Here is a 20,679-nt window from a genome sequence, read left to right as displayed (position 1 = left end):
TTATGTGACCCTTGGCAATGCATTTAATGGTTTTCAGCCTGTTTTCTCATCTATAAAATGGGAATGCTAATGCCACCCACCTTATAGGATTGTTGTGAGAAGCAAATAAGATAATATATGTAAAACACTTTTCAGAATTTAAAGTACACCATGAAAATGTTCATTATTACTATTATTATTATTATAATCCCAGCACGTAAGATATTTGGGAGAGGGAATGCCTAGGTACATACTTGACTCTGGCCACCTTCCTAAGAGTTGGCACACTAGGTGAAACAGAGATAAAGCCATATAGAGATGGGCTCTCAGGAATCCCCAGTGTGCCAACTGGAGGCTGTAAGCCACCCTCTGATAGCAAATAAAACTGGCTACAAGGCTTCACGGGGGTGGCTATTGCCATTACTCCTAGCAACACACTCTACTCTTTTTCTTCCTTAATTTTCCTGCCGTATAGCCTTCCCTTTCTTGATATAAACTCATCATGATAACTCATTTCAGCTCAGTTACAAGTCATTCAGTCCTGTCCCTGGTCATAATCCTCACTCATGTTCTCTCTCCTCTTTATTTCTGTGGCTTTCTCTCTTTCTGCCTTTGACTGTGGCTCTTGCTGGTGTGTGTGTGTGTGTGTGTGTGTGTGTGTGTGTGTGTGTGTGTGTGTGAGTGGATAGCAATATTCTAAGTTAGTTGTATTCTAATGCTCTTAAAAACAATTGATATGGGGCAGCTGGGTAGCTCAGTGGATTGAGAGCCAGGCCTAGAGACAGAGGTCCTAGGTTCAAATCTGGCCTCAGATACTTCCTAGCTGTGTGACCCTGGGCAAGTCACTTGACCCCCATTGCCTAGCCCTTACCACTCTTCTGCCTTGGAACCAATACACAGTATTGACTCCAAGATGGAAGGTAAGGGTTTAAAAAAAATTGATAATCCAAATATAGTTTACATGTATGTGAATATGTACCATAATTAGAATATCTAATTAGCCAGAATATTCCCCCTTCAACTAGATAAGAATGTACCTTTCAGCATATATATATATGTATATATATATATATATATGAGGTGTGTGTGTGTGTGTGTGTGTGTGTATTATCATTGCAGCCAGAACAGGCTTTAATGTTGAATTTCTTCTAAGATTAGTTGTATTTTAATTCTCTTAAAAATAATTGGTAATAGAGTTATGATTTATATGTGACCATGCACCATAATTAAATTAACCAGAATTTTCCCTCCATATAAACTAGATAAGAATTTATTCTTCAAGATATATGTGTGTGTATGCATGTATATCTATATATGTATTTGTATGTGTGTCTGTTCAGTATAGCTAGAATGCCTTTATGTTAAGTTTATTCTGAAAATTAGTTGTATCCTTATTTTCTTAAAAAGTCAACAACACAGGTATGATTTGCTTATATGTGAATATGTTCCACAATTAGAATAATTACCCAGAATGTTTCTTTCTTCCCCAAAGACATAAACTAGGCAAGGTTTTGCCCTTTCTGCTGTGAGGACTGGCCCAATAGCTGTTAGCCTGCTATCCTCTACTTCCAGGAAAAAAAAGTAGAAGCTTTGTGTTACTCTGTTCTGCTGCTTTATTCGCTCCTAACTCCTTCCTGATTAGCCATGAAAGTGAAAGGTCTTTGAATTGGTAGACTCCTTAATTAAAAGACTGCATTTCCTTTCCCTGACTGAATCTTAGCCAAACTTGAACCTGAGAGCAATAGATAGCCCTAAAGCAGATAATTTATGAGAAATGTCAGTTGGAATTTTTCTGTTCTTTGGGATCAAGAAAACCTTATCTTTTTTTTTTTTTGCTTATAAAATGCCATACTCCCAAAGGGGATTCCTAAGGTGCATTTTCTAATCTTCCTATGCCTTCCCTCCACCCCCCAAAAGCCCCTGACTCTGGAATTGTTGATTAAGATTCAGGCTGGGGAAATCTTGAGGCAAGGAAGTGATTTGGGTTGGGGGGTGGACAGATACTCTCTGTAGAAGAAAAAAAATGTGATTGTTGAGTTGAAAAAAAAATTTTTTTAAATCCTTACTGCTATTTTTAAATTGATACCATGTATTGGTTCCAAGGCAGAAGAAGGATAAGGGGTAGGCAGTTGGGATTAAGTGACAGTCACACGATGCTAGCAAGTATTTGAGGTCAGATTTGAACCTAGGACTTACTGTCTCCAAGCTTAGCTCTGTATCAGTTGAGATGCCCCAATTGTTGAGTTTTAATGCTAGCCTCATGCAAGGAAGGCTAGCTTAGCCAGGAAAGACAGAATTTTAGTAAGATCTTAAACAGATGGTCAAAATTCACTCCTTTCCCCCTGTTTCCCACTTCTCATCAATGTACTTAAATAAGTATATCATGAATCAAACTAAGAAATATACATTATTTATCCTTTTATTCATTGGAACATGTGAAATCTGTGTTGTCTCTGCATTGTGATATTTTTAGGTCTCTTAGGATATATTATTTTTAACCTCTACCATTACTTATTGAAATTTAAGAGTTACATGTGGCCAGCTCTGGTCTACAATGACTATAACCTTTCTAATCCAATTTTATCATATTGTACCAAATTTGAAGGTAGGACCTGGATTGGAGTCTAGCATCTGCTATTTACTGACATGATGCCCTTAATCAAGCTGCTTTATTTCTTTGGATCTTATCTCTAAAATGAAGGAATGAGGCTAGCTGCACTTGAAGACCCTGTTAGCCCTAAATCCTGGACTCCCATCATTTAATAAGGTCCATTTGTTAGAGACTGAAATGAGATCACTCAAACTTGGGACTTTTATAATTCTTATTTTAATAGTGTAATTTCCACACAGCCTTAAAAGTGATGTTTTCGATTTTCAGCTGTGATAAAATCTTTGAGAAGAGCTCCCATAAGTATGTGTACAAGGACTGGTTCCCAGTGAAAATTTACAAGTCAGAATAAGATGATTTGTCTTTTCTTTGTTGTTCCAAAACAATTTCTGTGCGGTTTGGGCAAATAAAGCAACAACAACAACAACAACCACTATAAAAACCAACCCTTGATTCTGTGTGTCCTGCAAGTTTTTAGGTTCTGATGAATGTTTTATTTTTTTATTTAGTGGCATAGAAGATGAACTCATCTGAATTCAGTGATGATGAAGAAGAAGGTAAAATACTCTAGATTTAAAAATATTTTTAGCTGGACCCCCCCCCCCAAAAAAAAAAAACACGGAAAAAATTTTTTTTAACAAATATGTTTTGGGCAAGTACTTTATTGTACCCACACAGAAGCCCCACTCTTATGGCTTATCATGACTTATAGGTGACCCTGGGGTCTCAAAAGCTATGTAAGTCCTACAAAGCTGGAAAATAAAATAATAGCTAATATTTACATAGTGCTTACTTTGTGCCAGGTTCTGTGCTCACCATTTTACAGTTATTATCTTATTTGACTCTCATAACAACCCTGGTAGTAGGTAGGTGCTATTACTATCTCCATTTTACAGTTGAGGAAACTGAGGTAGACAGAAACTTAGATCTTCCTGTCTCCAGGCCTGGCACTTTATGCACTGTGTGCCACCTAGCTCCTTTTGTAGAAAAGCATTAAACGTGAATTTGGTGACAACATCTGTGCCTGCCATCTGTAGACCAGAATAGCTAAAGTGTCAAGGTGGCTTAGTACATAGAATTATGCTAGATTTAGCACTGAGTTTATTTTTTTATTTTTTATTTAAATTTTTAAAATTTTGAATATTTTCCCATAGTTACATGTTTCATGTTATTTCCCTTAGCATTCAGTTAAAATCCTGCCTCTGATCCTTAATAGCTGTGTAACCGTGGGCAAGTCACTGTGCCTGTTTCTTTGTTATAAAATGAGGATAACAATAGCATCTCTCTCACAGGGTATTTATGTATATAATCTCATTAGGTTCTCACAACAATTATATGTGTGTGTATATATGCATATATACAACTATATAGAAACACATATATTTGTAAAATGACTTGCAAACTAAATGTTAATTATTATTATTAAATGCAGAGGTGCTTGGTTATAGATTTTTTTCCCCTTTAATTAATTTTATCTTGCAGGTTTCAGCAGTTCATGAAGACTATCCACTTAGTAAGAAATATGTATCAGGGATGATGATTTATGTTGGTCTGTGATAAAGTCACAGACTTTTTGAAATATTGAAGTAGGAATTCTGTTTGAAATATTTCAAAATAAGAGAAAAATCCGACACTTCCTAGCTGTGTGGCCCTGGGCAATTCACTTAATCCCTACTACCTAGTCCTTATCTCTTTTCTGTCTTAGAACCAATACACATTATTGATTCTAAAATGGAAGGTAAGGATTGAGAGAGAGAGAGAGAGAGAGAGAGAGAGAGAGAGAGAGAGAGAGAGAGAGAGAGAGNGAGAGAGAGAGAGAGAGAGAGAGAGAGAGAGAGAGAGAGAGAGAGAGAGAGAAAGAAATAGCTTTGTATCAAAATTTTTTTGCTGTGATGATGTTTTCTTTGGTGTGGGGATGGGAAGGAAGATGTTGAGATAGCTGGAAAAAAATTCTATTAATTAAAAAAAAAAAGAAATTGTTCTCCATTAGATGACATTAAAGGGCACTTAAGAGAATATGGCTAAGCTTTTCGTGTTCTTCTTCATTTCCTCCATGACAGTAATAAAAAATAATCCTGTGAAAGTGGAGACAGAAGCTGGGGATGCTGTGCTGGACTGTTCTGTGACTTCTAGGGCTTCAGAGAAGCCCCCATTGGATGGCTCTTTTACTTCCCTTCAGGACTCCAGCAAGCGGAAGCCAACTGGGAATGATGGCCATGGGGGCCAACAAGACATTTTACCTAGTGTGAAAAAGAGACGTCTGATCCCTGAGGTAGGCTCTCCTTGTGTGGGGCTTTTCATGTCGGCTGCTCAGGTTTCTTCCAAGACTATTAACGTCATGTAGCATGTTGTTGGTGATGCTGTCATAGACTTACTAGAGACAGGGATGGGGACTAAACCAGTGAGTTCATTGGTCTAAGAAACTTCAATGAGGAAACTCTGCCAATTTCCGGAGAAGGACCTCCTTGACAACTTCTTCTTCTTCTTCTTCTTGTTACTATTGTTTACCATCCTCATCATCATCATTATTAATAGTAGTAGTAGTAATAGTATTTTTCTGGTGCTCTACATGCAAAGTGCTTTAAAGATATTAGATGAGAAAACTGCCAATGAAGAGAGAAGTACCTTCTCTGTGATTTATTATCATTACCAGTTCTAGTTCTAGCTAGTATGGCTCGCTCTATCTATCTATCTATCTATCTATCTATCTATCTATCTATCTATCTATCTCTACATCTATCCATTCATCCACCCATCCATCCATCCATTCATCTATCTATCTATCTATCTATCTATCTATCTATCTATCTATCTATCTATTTATCTATCTATCTATCTTTCTCAATCTGTCCATCTATCCATCTGTCCATCCATCCATCCATCTATCTAAATTTCTATCTATCTTTCTATCCATCCATTCCTCTATCTATCTATCAATATATAGCACTCTGTGTGGAGAATGCTTTACAAATATTATTTTATTCTCATTACAATCCCGAGAGGTAGATATTATTGTTATTGTGGTGATGTTATCTCCATTTTCTACATGAGGAAAACTGAGACAGATAAAACTTAAGTGACATGATCACACAGCTAGTTGTGTCTGAGTTCAGATTTGAACACATCTTCCTGACTCCAGGAGCAGTGCCTTACCCATTTGTCTAGGATCACACAGAAAAATATGTTACATTGTAGTTTTATAGGAGTGTGTCTTATCCCTTATCACACTAAATTTCGTGAAAGTGAGAACTATCTCTTATCTTTGAAAAAAATTTTTTTTATCGTATTTTTGTTGATGCCCCTTTGTTCTTTGCATCACCTTCTATTTCTGAATATATACTCCTATGCTATTTCTCTGAATGTCTATCTAAGAATAAAAAGAATGGTGGAGAGAAAGGTATTCAGCAAAACTAACCAAGAAAAGCTATGTGTAACTGTTGAGGAGCTATTTATCTCATCTTTTTTATTTATTTATTTTTATGGCCTCTGAGGTCCCTTCTGGATCTGGAGCTTTGATCTTATGATATTATGCAAAAATAAATACACTTTATACTTGGGCTTCTATCATAAGAGACCCTTCAAATTTGGCAATTTGGAAATGCCAATCATGGATGAAGTACCCAAAATGAATGACCATGACCTCAAAAGGTTTGTGGGTACACTAAGAAGCCAAATCTAAAAATTGATCTCAATTTAACAAACATTTAGTAAATGCTTATTGTGTGAAGAGCAATGTGTTGGATTCTAGTTAAGATAAAAAGATGACTCAGCTGTGTGACCCTTGATAAATCACTTAACCCCCATTGCCTACCCCTTACCACTCTTCAACCTTGGAACCAATATACAGTATTGATTCTAAGACAGAAAGTAAGGGCTTAAAAGTAATAAATAAATAAATTTTAAAAATATGATCTATTTTTAACATTCTTTTCAAATTTTTCAAATTTAAATATTCTTTTATTAAATTTAAAAATTTTCTTTTTTGTGTCATTCACCCCTCTGGCAGTCTGGTGAAGGTGATAGACTCTTCAGAATAATGTTTTCAAATGCATAAAATAAAATACAAGCATTACAAAAGAAACCAATTCTATTGAAACGTAACTGTCAAATATATATTTTAAAAGGTCACATAAGGAATTCTGATCAACATGATAATCAATCACAGTTCTGAAAATCTCATGATGAAACATGCTCCCCACTCTCTAGATGTTGGACACAGAATACAGATTGAAGCATATTTTTTTTTCTGTCTTTCTTTTTCCTTGGCTAATGTTGGAATTTGTGACTCTACATATTTATGATATATTTTCTTTTTCTTTATCAATGGGTGGGGGGCTGGTAGAAGGGAAATAATTTGAAACTGAAAATAAAATAAAATTGAGTTTCAAATAAACAAATAGAAAGTTCAAGGAAGCAAGGATAAGAATTCATGTCCTAAGAAGTAATATCATTGGACATTTTGGAATAAAGGAGTAAGGAGATGAATGTAGGGTGTTAAGATAGTGTAGTCCAGAAGTGATTCTTATAGGACTGGGCCAGTTTAGATGTGGTCATGATTGAAGGTAAGTAGTTCGCTTCTTTGAATGTCTTATGATCCCAGGATTCCATTTTAGAGTCACCTTATCTGGGATTAAAAGCTGAAGTGTATAAAATTTGAAGAAATAGTTTGCTTGAGCTTTCTAGACTAGTTTTGCAGATTCAAACTGTTCTGGTCCAGATAAGCATCTCAGTTCAACTTCTGGGGACCTTTCCAAGCCAGTGTTCTAAATATTTCAAGGATCATCTGTCACTGGCTGGAACACTATGCAATCTCAACCTCTGGACCTCTGTTTTGTTATTGGGGTTTGTTTTTTTTTAATATGTTGTACTTAAAGTTGACAGATCCAAATAAATAAAAAGAACTTAAGGATTTTATTGAAAATGTTGAACTTTAATAAATGAAAATCATTCTTTCCTTTAGTTAGAAAAAGAAGAGTAATAATCCCAGCATTTAGCTTTTTAAGGGTTGCAAAAACACCTTACAAAATATTATCTCATTTAAGCCTCACAACCAACTTGGGAGGTAGGTGCTATTATTATCCTCATTTTACAGATAAGGAAATTTTGCAAGGCAGAGGCTGAGTGACTTGCTCAAGGTCACATAGCTGGTAAATAGCTGAAAAATCTTTATTTAATTAATTAATTTAGAGTATTTTTCCATGGTTACATGATTCATGTTCTTTCCCTCTCCTTCCCCAACCCCCCCTCCCATAGCCAACAAGCAATTCCACTGGAAAACCCTGGTTTTAGAAAGCTGTCTCTATCCACCCTTTTCCTGTATCAGGTCGGTGGTGAGTTTCAATCCATCATGGTGGCCAATAGAATAATGAGCTAAGTAACTCTCTGTCTTTTTCCTACATTTCTCTCTTTACTATTACTACTTTGATGTAATAAAGTCTTCAAAGCTACTAGCAGCCTCATAATTTAATTTTATTTATTACACCTATGTGCTGTCTTCCCCACTGGACTGTGAAGCTCCTTGAGAGCAGAGATGATTTTTGCTTTTCTGATATTCCTAGTACTTGGAGCTGGTACCAGCTTTACATGCAGTAGATACTTATTAAATGTTTATTGACTGACCAAAAATATATATATACAAATATATATATATATTACCCTCCCTATCCCCCCATCCTAACCTCAGAGGTCTAGTTTGGTAAATACTATTTCTTAACAGTTCTGTTTATCAGTGGCATAGGCCTGGGTTCAGAGGTGATAATATTCAAGGCTCTATAATATTCTGTTGTTGTTCAACTCTTTGTGATCTCATTTGGGTTTTTCTTGTCAAAAATAATCGAGCAGTCTGCCATTTCCTTCTCCAGTTTATTTTACAGATGAGAAAACTGAGGCAAACAAAGTTAAGAGACTTGCCCAGGGTCACAAAGCTAGTAAATATCTGAGAATGGATTTGAACTCACAAAAATGATTCTTCCTGACTCCAGGCCTGGTGCACTGGGCTATTTTGCTGCCTCTCTGCAATAATAGCAATTATAAGACTTCTTCTCCCTAAGATTTCTTAACACTCTACTCTCTCAAGACCTCAGGGAGTGCAGTGGTTAGTTTTGTGCCTGGAGTCTAGAAGAGGCAAGTTCTCATTTGGGCTCATCTCTCATCAGTTGTGTGCCTTGGGACAAGTCATTAACTCTGACTGCCTCAGTTTCCTAAAGTGTAAAATGGGGAGAGTAATAGTGCCCATCTCCCAGGGTTGGATCAAGTAAGATAATATTGGTAAAGTGCTTAGCACAGTGCCTGGCACAGAGCAGCAGGTGCTTAATAAATCATTCTTCTTTCCTACTGAATAGCTTAGGTCCTTTGGTATCTCTGAGCAAGACCTGTTTTCGACTGCTTCTCCAGACTTCTCTAGCTTCAGACCCTCCCTCTCTGTCCTGATTTCTAGAATGGGGGTTCTCCCCCTTTTATTATATTATGGACCCCTTTTGAAGTCCAGTGAAGCCTGGGACCCCTTCTGAAAAAGCAAAGTTTTAAAATGCAGCAGATGGACTGCAGAGGACTAACAAGGAAAGCAGTTGTGTTGAAATAGTTCTCTCTGTGTCCACACGTGTGTCCATACTTACATCCACACAGTTTTTTAAAACCCAGTTCCCAAACTGCAGATTAGGAATCCTCGTTCTTGAGAGAACCCGGTGCCAACTGTGGCTTTCAGATGTTCTGCCTGTAAAGGCATTCTGTGACCTGACCGCAGGGAAGGTGCCTTTCACCCAGGGGGAACACGGTCTTCTGCTTCAGTTCATTCTTATTTTCTCCCTTAAATATGGAGGGAAGGATCTCCAGTTTCTGAGAGGGATTATTTAAATGAGCATGGAAGTGTGCTGAGGATGCTTTCCCTCTTCTCCCTTCCCCCACAGCTGTACATTTTCCAAATCCTCCCGCATGTATTCCCTCCACCAGGGAAACCTTTCAAAAGAAGTAGGGGAAAGGTCCCTGCACTGGCTACAGAGATAAGGGGGAGAAATCCATTGATGCCTGTGAAATATTTGAGGAGAAAAGGGCCCCAGAAAAATCAAAGCAGTCTATTCCTTTAAAATGTGCTTTTCAGTGATAAAGGGTGTAAGGTGGTGTCTCAGCAAAAACCAGCCCTCAGTTGTTTGCACTTATAGCAAATGTGTGTTTTTAAATGGTATTAAAGATCTCAAGACCCAACTCCAAATGAATAGTCCTTCTATTGAATAAAGCTGCCCGATTCTCTCCTGATTTGGCTTTTTAAAAGATAGATCTCTAGTCATTGCAAAAAAGTCAGAGAAAAACAACTTCATGCCCTGTTAAACATTGCATTATTCATTGCACTGGGAAGCTAGCTAGAAGAACTCAGATAAATGAAACCAAACCCAAAACAACATGATAGCCCCCTCTTCCTAGCCTCAGCCCTTTGGGCAGAACTGTTAGAAGTTCATTTGGTGAGTGTAATGATCAAGCAAAGGAGAAACCTTGATAATCTACAAACTAAATACTTGGTCTCAGGACTGCCTTTATTTACTATTTTCATGAAGGTTTGATTGGAAGCCCTTAAAAAGCTTCCCTTTGTCCATTGACCTACCAGTAAGGTCTGATGGCCATTTCTTGGGCTTGGCATTATGCTTTCCATTTCATTTCTTCATCCATCAAAGATTTTTTGAGAGCCTATTGTATACAAGGCACTCATCCACTTTTAAAGTCATGAAAGTCCTAAATTAATATAAATGTTCTACTTTTATCCTCCCTACCCCTTAGAAGTCTGGCATGAATAAGACAGAAAGAACACAATTGCATTAGGAACTATCATCTCAGGAGCCTAGATGTAGAGCTAGAAGGGACCAAATGGGCTGTCTAGTCTAACATGCTTGTTTTACACTTGAGGAAACTGAGGCAGGCAGAAGTTAGATGACTTGGCCAAAGTCACTTTGTGGAAGCAAGTTTGAACAGAGGTTCTCTGACTCTAAATTCAGCATCGTTCAGGATACCCCGACATCTCTTTTCCAGAGACCTGTACAACCAGACCTCCTTTTATTGCTCTTTGAAGAGAGATACTGTGTTTTTTACAAATTGAAGGTTTGTGGTGACCTTGTGCCAAGTGACAGTTTTCCAACAGCATGTGTTCCCCCATTGTGGCTTTCTGCCACGTTCTGACAAAATTAAAATATTTAAAACTTTTTCATCATTGTTCTATCTGTTGTGGGGATCTGCGATTGGTGATCTTTGGTGTTACTGTTGTCATTGTTTTAGGCTGCCACAAACTTCACCCGTAAGAGGGCAGACTTAAGTGATAAATGCTTTGTGTGTTCTGACTGTTCAGTGACCAGCCAATCACGCTCTCTCTCCCCTTCCTCAGGCCTCCCTATTCCCTGAAATACCTCATTATTGAAATTAGACCAATTAATAACCCTACAGTGGCTCCTAAAGTGTTCAAGTGAAAGGAAGAGGCCATCGCTAAGGCAGGCTTCATTGTTGTCTTGTAAGAAATTGCCTTTACATCTAGGCAAGACCCTTTACCAGCAAGAAGTTTCAACTTGCTGAAGGCTCAGGTGAGGGTGGCTACATTTTTTAACAATAAAATATTTTTAAATTGAGGTATTTACATTGTTTCTTTAGACATAATACTGTTGCCTATTTAATAGACTATAGGATAGCATAAACATAACTTCTATCTGCACTGGGAAACCAAAACATTTATGGGACTCTTTTGTGATCATTGCTTCATTGCGATGCTTTGCAACCTGTAGTATCTCCGAGGTATTCCTGTCTTCAGATTTTAAGTCCCAGCTCTGAAATGAACAAGCTCTGTACATGTAAATACATTACTTCTTTCCTGGACCTCATTTGCCATATCTTTAAAACTAATTGGACTAGTGATTCTATTCAGTGTAAGGAACATATGTTAAATGCAGGTATATATAACCTGTAGATCAGTGATGTCAAATTCAGATTGAAAGGAAGGGAAAAGATCCTTGCAGGTATTTATGGACTTAGAAAATCATCTATTAACATTATCTGGGCTTTCTTGTATTTTTATTTATTGATCAATTTAAAAAAAAACAACACCTCTTACCTTCTGTCCTGAGTATCTGTTCCAAGGCAGAATTACAGTAAGGGCTAGGCAGCTGGGGTTAAGTGACTTGCCCAGGGTCACACAGCTAGGAAGTATCCACCTAGCCGCCCCTCTCAATTACATTTTAATTTTGTTCGAGCTGCACCAGGAAGTATTGTAGACCACCTAGATGACTTACTTCCAGGTTTTCTTAGAGGAAGTTAGACAGCACTGTATGAATGGAGATTTGAACCTTGGACTGCATCCCCCCATAAGTCCCTTAGTATTTCCCAAAATTCCCTTTAATCTTTCTTGCTCCTCCACGTTTGTGTGGTCATGTTATTGTTTTATAGTTGGCTGTAACTCCTCCTCCCTCTTTCTCTTTTTGCTCTTGGGAGTGGGCTGGTTAGTAACCTTTTAGCTAGTATTTTTTGTTAGTTTATTATTAATAAAACTTTATTAAATATGATATTTAGTTATTGATTATTAATTTTAAAATCCAGAGCACAGTGAGTAGAATTTGATACTGGACTTGGAGTAAGAAAGACCTGAATTCAAAGAAATTTATCTTATTAGAACCTGGTTTAGTTACTTAGCCTCTTTCGACCTCAGTTTTCTCATCTGTAAAATAGAGATGATAATAATAGCACCTATCTCCCAGGGTTGCTGTGAGGGACAAATGACATATTTATAAAGTGCTTAGTGTGATGTCTGGTGTAGAGTAGGAGCTTAATAAAGTACTTGTTTTCTTCTCTTGAATGCACTGAAAGAAAGCTAAAGGATTCCAAAAGGGAAGAGAAAGGCTTGCACAAAGGGATAGAGGATTTTGATCATGGTACTTTTTTTAAAAATTAAGTTTAATTAATTAACTAATTACTTAAGAATATTTTTCCATGGTTACATGATTCATGTTCTTTCCCTTCCCTCTTCCCTTCCCCCTCCCACAGTCAATGAGCAATTCCACTGTGTTTTACATGTGTCATGATCATGGTACTTTTGAAAATTAAGGTAAACAAGGTTCTGAATACAATCAATTTATTAGTTAGACTAGACTAGTAGGAACCAGTAAATTGGGTCAGTGACTTCTCCCAGTGACCAAAGGCCCAGAGTGAGATCTGACAATCGTTTATAACAGCAAGATGACCTAGCAAAATCTTGAGTGCTCTAATTGTGTTTTCTAATTAGTCTGATGTTATGTTATGATAACTGGCAGATATTTTAAAGAGAAGGTAGGTTAAGAATCACCTCGGTTTCTCCCCATCACTTTCTCTTTGGAAGATGGGAGAGATAGGATTTCTCTGAAAACCTGAGTGTAGGCTTTGATGGAATCAATTTGAATTTGAGTTAAGTGAGTAGTGGCTGAAGTTACAAAGGAAGATAACACAAGGGTGGACATTCAGTTCACAATAGAATTGAGTCCTGAGTTGATGTAATTATAAGCTGAAAGCTTGGTCTTTCAGTAAGTTTCTCAGGTATAGGAGAATATTAAATCTGTGCCATCTTGATTAAGATTTTAAAATAGAATTAAAGTCAATTTTACAATGACTTTTTTTCTCACAATTTTGCTGAAGTCCAGTCTTAATTAGCTTTTTGAATAGTAGTCTTTTTAGAAAACTTCACTTGCAGTTTTAAAAAATATATTCATAGTTTGAGATGTTCTCCCACTTTTTCTTCCCAAGTGACAGCTTTTGGTCTTAATTGAACTCAATGCCTACTTTGTTGTTTGCCTAAGGCCTCTTCCAAGAGCAATTAATTAATAAACATTTATTAAACAGGGCCTACTATATGATAGGGATTGTGCTTAAGGCAAGGAATCCTATGTCTTTTTGCCTATATATAAATATATGTCCATATTTGTGCATTGTGCATGTGTGTATATACATGAGCGTATTTGCCATGGATATAGAGCTGGAAGGTACCTCATTGGTCTCAGAAAAAGGATTTGAACCCAGGTCCTTTGATTCCAGAGTCATCACTCTTTCTGTGGTATCACTCAGCCTTTATAAGATCATACAAGCTTCATCAAGTCAACAAGCATTATTAGGCACCCAGTGTATGCTGAACACTAGGAATACAAAGAAACTCCAAGTAAAATACAATCTGTGCTCCCAGAATGGAGAGAGAGATGCATGCACACAGTTATGTACAAATAAGCTACATAGAAGATAAAATTGGAGACAGCCCCAGAGGGAAAGCAATATTCAGGAGGACCAGGAAAAGGTCCTTGCAGAAGGTAAGACTGGCTGAGGCTTGAAAGAAGCTGGAGAAGCCAGGAGGCAGAAATGAGGAGAGAGCATGGCAGGCAGGGGAACAGCCAGGGAATATGCTGGGGAGTTGGGACATGTTCAAGCAGCAGCCCAGGAGACCAGGGACACTAGATGTAGAGTAGTAGCTGGAAGGAGTAAGACTTAAGAAGATTATAAATTATAGGTAGGCAGGGGCTGGGTTAGAAAAGTACTTTAAAAGACAAGCAGAGGGTTTTCTGTTTGATCCTGGAGGTAATAGGGAGCCACTGGAGTTTATTGAAATGGAGCATGACACAGTCAGACCTGTACTTTAACAGATAAATGAAGGAGGGATGAGGCAGGGAATCCAACCCTATTGCAGTAGTCCAGATATGCAGTAATGGGGGCTTGCAACAAGATGGCGGCAGTGCCCAGGGGGAGGTGGCACAGAAGAGAGATAGAAGGCAGAAAAAACAGGACTTGGGCACTGATTAGATAGGAGATGATGAGAGAGAGTGAAAGGCACAGGACAACACAAGGGCTACCAGCCAGTATTATTTCCCTCATTCTCTGCCTTGCTCAAACTGCAGCCAGAATATGTATATGTTCAGTGGTTCTGAGTGCCACAACTTAGGAACAATATTTAGAAGAAATTGTTTTGATAGAGTGCTGCACCAGAGTAAAAAAAAAAAAAAGTAAAAAAAAGAGTTCAAGCTCCCTTCTGGTAAATAATGTTAAGAACCCCTGATCTGGGTTCACTTTTCCCCATTTTAAAAAAACAAACAAACTTCCTTTCCCCTTCCATCGCTTCAAAACTGCCATCCTATATCTCCTTCCCTTCATTGTTAAACTCATGGAAAGAGTAGCTTACATTTACCACTTCAACTTCTTCCTACCCGTCATTGACTCCTCAACCCCTTATAATCTGACTTTTGATTCCTCCATTCTACTGAAATCACTCTCATAGTTCACTCTTTTAAAAAAGTTATTTTGAATTTAACATCAACAAACACAAGCATTCCAACATAAAAGAATATCAGTGAAACATTAAAAATACACAGATGACAGCAGAAGACATTTCAGAAGAGGACTGAGACAAACTAGTCTTGCTACTAGTGTGTGTTAAATTTAATAGACACTAAAAATGGTCCATAACAGAAGTTCAGAGTTTCATATAGCTTTTCTGTTCTTTAAAGAACATTTTAGTGTTTAGGTCTTGATTGTTCCAATCAGTTACCAGTTCTTTTACTTCTATGGCATCTCTCACTCTGCCCCCATCTTCTCCACCCATAATACCAGCACTTCAGTTCAGGCTCTCATCACGTCTCTCCTGGACTGTTATTATACCATTCTTCTGACCATTCCCTTCGTTTCTAATGTCTCACCTCTCTAGTCCATCCTTCAGTGAGCTGCCAAAATAAATTTTGAAATGCATAGAAGTTGCTTGCCTTCTCGGAACTCTCCAGTGACCCCTGATTCCTTTCCTAGAAACACCAGCTTAAAGAGTGCTATATATAATTATATACATGTGTGTGTATGTAGATATGTATGTGTCCATGTATGTATATGTATATGTGTGTATAAATATACTGTAGGCTACTTGAGTAGAGACTATCGCTTTTTCATCTTTGTATCCTTCACACCTGCCTCAGTGACTTAAACATGATTGACACTCAACAAGTTTTGATGCAACTGAATTGTTTTGGCATCAGCAATGTGAATTTTCAGAGTCAGTTTTGCCATACAAAGGAGAAATATGCATCATTTAGGAATGGTCAAAAGGCACATGAGCTGCCTCAGTAGGTAATAAATTCCCCATCAAATGGAATTGGATGACACTAGTTAGAGAAGGTATAGAGGAGATTTTTTTTTTATTCCAATACAGGTTAGGCTAGATGATCTTTGAGGTTCCTTCTAACCCCAAAATTCTGTGGTTCTCTAATTCAGCAAACAGTCTTTGCCTCCCTTTGATCTGATCTTTCCATTTTCCTTATTTCCCTCTCAGAAAGAGAACTAAGGGAGTTAGGACTGGTTTCTCCTAAATAAAGGGTAGCTTTTCTACATTCAGATTTATACCACTCCAGAGCAACATTCAGTCACATTAAGGAGAAAAAAAAATTAACATCTTCAAAAAAAATCAAACAAAAGGCCATGTAGAGACTGGTTTGGCACCACTGAAAGCTTTGTAGCCAGATAAAGCAGATGGGGAAGGTGAAGAGCCAAAGTGTTCATTGATACCAATGCCTACTTCTTTTTGTTCACAGAAATGTGGGAGATATTCAAGTGCTGGGTAGAAATTAGCATTTATTCTCTTATCTTTCCCTGTCCAGGGACACTATCATTCATTTTATTATAAGAATTCCAAAATCTTCATCTGGCTTTTTTCCTTTTGTGAGATAGGCCTATTATTCTATTAAGACTTTTGTAATGCAAGAGGGAGGGAGTGCTAGAGTGGCCAAAATAAGAGTATAATTCATCTTCTCCTTTCCCCACCCTGAGTGTCCCCTTTGAGTCTTGCCAGACTTTCAGGGTAATTTACATGGCTTAGGTGCTAGCTGCCAGAGTCATGATGGGAGCTGAAAGGAATTCACTTGCCCAAGGACTACAAGGAAGGTAGGTTGAGGTGCTTCCCCCTTGCTTTGCTTGAATGAGAGAGAACAGTAACTTAAATTCAATTCAAAAAGTGTTTAAGTGTCTACTATGTGCTATTATTTTCATCCTTCTTTTCAAAGAGTATTAATGATATCATGAGGATGATGTCTTGATTTGCCCATGAATTAGATTTCAGTGAGGCAGTTGTTAGCCTCATCTCTCTTTCAGAGTCATTCAAATCCAGTGGCAAGACAAAGTCAGGAAGAGTGGCAGTGGCCCAGGACACAGTGGAAGACCTCAGTGTCCTTGATGTCTGACCAAGCTCTAAGCACTCCACAGTGCCTGCTTCTGCCACCTTCATGTCCACTGGAACAAATTGTTTTTATCTGCTCATTCTGCAAAGTCTTCACATACTTGGGGTAGACATCCCCTACTATGTGCCAGAGGTTAACAGAAAGATAAAAACAAAACCATCTCTGTCCTCAAGGAGTTTACATTGACTGAAGTCTTCAAAGGATCTGGATAGCTCCCTAAAGGGTTCTTATTGGATATTAGCCTAGGGAACTGAGGACCTGATTTATAAAAGAGCTGAAAATGTATTAATTAGTGCTAAGACCAATTGGCCCAGGAGAAAGAATAACACTTCCTTTGAGGACAGAGCCTGTGGCACCAATGTCCAGCTCTAGCAGATGGTATTAGAAGAGAAGAGCAGCTTCAGAAGATGGCAGAATGAGAGCTAAGAGAGTCCAATTGGAGATGGGCTAAAGAGATTCAGACTTGGTTCCCTGGAGGGAAAGGTTGAGCATCTGAAAGCCACCCTTGGGAATCACATGTGGCCTTTGGAGAGGGGAGCTCTTGGCCACAGAGAAAACGTCATCGTGGCAGCAGCAGTAATGATCTTGGGCAAAATAGGAATTCCCAATCCAGCCCTTCTATGGGGAAGAGAAGAGTCCACAGACCACACCAAATTGTATCATATACATTAAGACCCCTTCATAACCTTCATAGCCCCCTCCTACCTTTCCAGTCTTCTTATACCTTACTCCCTCCACGTACTTTTTTTTTTTTTAGTCCTTACCTTCTGTTTTAGAATCGATAGCAGTATTGGTTCCAAGGTAGAAGAGCAGTCAGGGCTAGGCAAAGACTTTTCTGTCTGTTTTGCAGCTGAAGTCTTTCATCTACGTTGTCTCCCCTCATTAGATGTGAGCACCTTGAGATCAGTCACTGCCTTTCTTTTCTGTTTCTATCATAGTAGGTACTCAATAAATATTTTATTCATTTCATACCATAAAGGTAAGATGTTATTATTGTTATAATTTTCAGCACCATCTCTTAGATATCCCATGATTTTAGTTGCCCATCATGCCATGGAACAAAGAGGTACAATCATTATTAGGGTAGACTTGGAGTGTGGTGTGATCTGGGTTCAAATCCTACTTCCTCCACCAGCTGTGTGACTCTAGGCAAGTCATTTAACTTCTCTCCACTTCAGTTTCATCTTCTATAAAATAGAGATAATGATGCTTAAAATCCCTACTTCACAGGGTTCCAATGAGGATCAAATGATATAAGATGTGTGAAGTGCTTTCTAGGCCTTAAAGCATTATATAAATATACTCAGTTATTATAATACTTGTATAAGAATCTTAATTATTTAAGTGTCCTTTTATCATTTGGCTTCTTAACATGTTTTATTAGGTGTTAAGATGACCTTTATATTGTTGGATATAAATCTATCATTAAGACAGTTCCCGGTTATTTATGCCTCTGCCTTGCTATTTGATATTATGAAGTATTTCTGGGGAAACAGATACTATAGCTAAATAGCCTCTAACACGTATTTAGTTCAGCTGCTGGGATAATATTATTCCCCTCAGAGCAGTTTAGCTTGGCCTGAAGTGTGGCCGCCTCATCCCCCCAAGGTCAGGTTCATTTTTGAGACCTGCAGGGTTTTGGGTATCACAGTTCCCTGGCTGTCTTTGCATCATTTAATCAGTTCCTATCCAGTGAGCAAAATCCAGGGACTGCCCTTGTGCCTGGATTCCTAACGAAGGTCTTTGAACTCTTGGAGGGTCTCCCTGATGATAGGATACCTGGCACGGAACTTGACCAGATGACCTGGAACCACCCCAAACACATAGTTCCTTTCCCCCCCACCCTTTTGGTGATTGCCCAGTATCAGTGTCCTCAGGCTCCATCTGAACCTCTACCAGAAAGATCTGTTGGTGGGGAGTGATCAGGAAGAGGTTGTCTTAGAATTCACAAGAGCTAACTCAGCACCCAGATCTGGCTTTGAAGCAAAAACCAGCATCCCCAAATCTGAACAGCAGCTTAAAAGGTTCCCATAAGGCTGGAGGACAAGTTAGAGAATTGGGAACAATATGAGCCAGGAGACACTCTGCCAAGTAGCACAGATTTAAAGATTTCTCGATACTCCTGGACAGCTGAGCGGAGTGATTTTTATCATCGGCCAGCTGTAACGTGCAGCCAGCCCTGTTGTAGTCTTGGCAGTGTGAGCAGAATGAATCAGAACGCTGTGTTGACAGGACAGAGAATGTAGGGACATTGAAGAAGTTTCTCTGGTAAAAGGGTTTTGTTTTTTGTTGTTTATCTAAGGTTTCTTTGGATGAAGAATATTGCCCTCTGCTGGGGCTTGCCAAATTTCTCTCTTTTAAGCTTTTGAGGCCAAAATGTTTCAAATAAGGGCAGGGATTTTTAGGAGTCATGGGCCTCAGTAGAAATTGAAATATTTTTAATTCATCAATCAATTATTTATTAAGCTCTTACTTATGTGGGAGCCACTGTACTAGACCCTAGGTAGGGATACAAATACAAAAAACTAAATAATCCATAAAGAGTTTATGTTCTATAGTGAAGACAAAAATAAATAAATGTAAATAACATCTAAGTAAAAAAACAGAAATAAATATAAAATTAACAAATTCAAACAAATACAAAGTAGTCTAAGAGGGGAGGCTCTAGCAGTTGGGATTAAGAAAGGTTTCATTTCAATAATGGTGCCTGAGCTACATCTAAAAAGAAAAGAAAGACTTTTTCTATGAAGCATAAGAAAGGAGAGGCTGCAATCCAGGCATGGGGGGATGGCCATGTGCAAAGACAGGGACCTGGAATTTGACCATAGTATGAGAGGAACAAGAAAAGGCCAGTTAGACTGGATCGCAGAGTCCAGCAAGAAGAATGACCAACAATGGTGAAAAAATAGATTGGGACCAGGTTGTTAAGGGCTTTAAAAGTTAAAACTGAGTAGTTTACATTTTATCCTAGAGGCTATTAGAAAGCCACTAGATTTAAGTGAGTAGGAGAGTCATGTGGTCAAATCTGTACCACTCAAAGAAAATTACTTTGGCAGCCGAATTTAGCACGGACTGGAGTGGTGCAAGATTTGTGGCAGGGGGGCTGATTAGGAGACTGTTGCAATATAGATGGGTGAGGTGATGAAAGCTTGAACTAAGATTGTTCTCTTACTGTGAGTGCAGAAAAGGGCTTTGTACAAAAGGCCATGAAGGTAGAAATGGAAAGATTTGACAACTGATTAGCTGGGGGTGGGGGAAAAGTGAGGAGGTTAGCAGGAATATCATGAATGATGGTCTTTGTTATAGGGGACTCCTCAGTTCTGGTATCTTTTCCCCTTTTCTCAGCCTCTTTCCCTCCAACTTTCTTTACCTGTAAAATATGGACAATGAACAAGATTATCAGTAAGGCCCCTTCTAGCTAGCTCTCAGCATTCCATGATTCTGTGATTCCTGGGTAAGTGGATGAAACAATTATCAGGAGAAAATGAAAGGCTTTTTTGTTGGTTGCTGGTTTTCATATAGTCACATTTCAACAGAGAAAAGGTCTTCTGCTTCAGTTTTCTTTGCTAAAGAGAATGACCTTTGGGTTGGAAAAGGTAGAATAAAAATAGCTAATAGAGAGTTGATACTCAAGCTAAGTAGGACTATGGTAGTAAGCGAGTGCTTTGCTCCCTGAATCAATGAAATCAAGCCTTGAATATTGAAAGAACTTGTAGATGTCATTGCTGAGCTGCTGTCAGTGATATCTGAAAATTTATGAAAAATAGAGAGGTACCCTAGGACTGCTAGGTTTATTATTTATTATACGAGAGAGAGAGAGAGAGAGAGAGAGAGAGAGAGAGAGAGAGAGAGAGAGAGAGAGAGAGAGAGAGAGAGAGAGAGAGAGAGAGAGAGAAAAGA

The 20,679-nt window shown here is 38.3% G+C and overlaps 1 protein-coding gene across 1 annotated transcript in view; it reads left to right on the top strand.

The window, feature by feature from the left end:
- The first annotated feature begins 3,107 nt into the window (after nucleotides 1-3,107).
- The window catches only part of BEND3 (BEN domain containing 3), a 32,136-nt gene continuing 14,564 nt past the window's right edge, over nucleotides 3,108-20,679 (top strand). The window contains exons 1-2 of the mRNA XM_044674305.1: nucleotides 3,108-3,144; nucleotides 4,648-4,859. Coding sequence (XP_044530240.1) covers nucleotides 3,108-3,144; nucleotides 4,648-4,859 — 249 coding nt within the window. The remainder of the gene's footprint in view (nucleotides 3,145-4,647; nucleotides 4,860-20,679) is intronic.

Source organism: Gracilinanus agilis, chromosome 4 (assembly GCF_016433145.1).
Source record: "Gracilinanus agilis isolate LMUSP501 chromosome 4, AgileGrace, whole genome shotgun sequence".
NCBI classification, from domain to species: domain Eukaryota; kingdom Metazoa; phylum Chordata; class Mammalia; order Didelphimorphia; family Didelphidae; genus Gracilinanus; species Gracilinanus agilis.
This window is presented reverse-complemented; position numbering and strand designations above follow the sequence as displayed.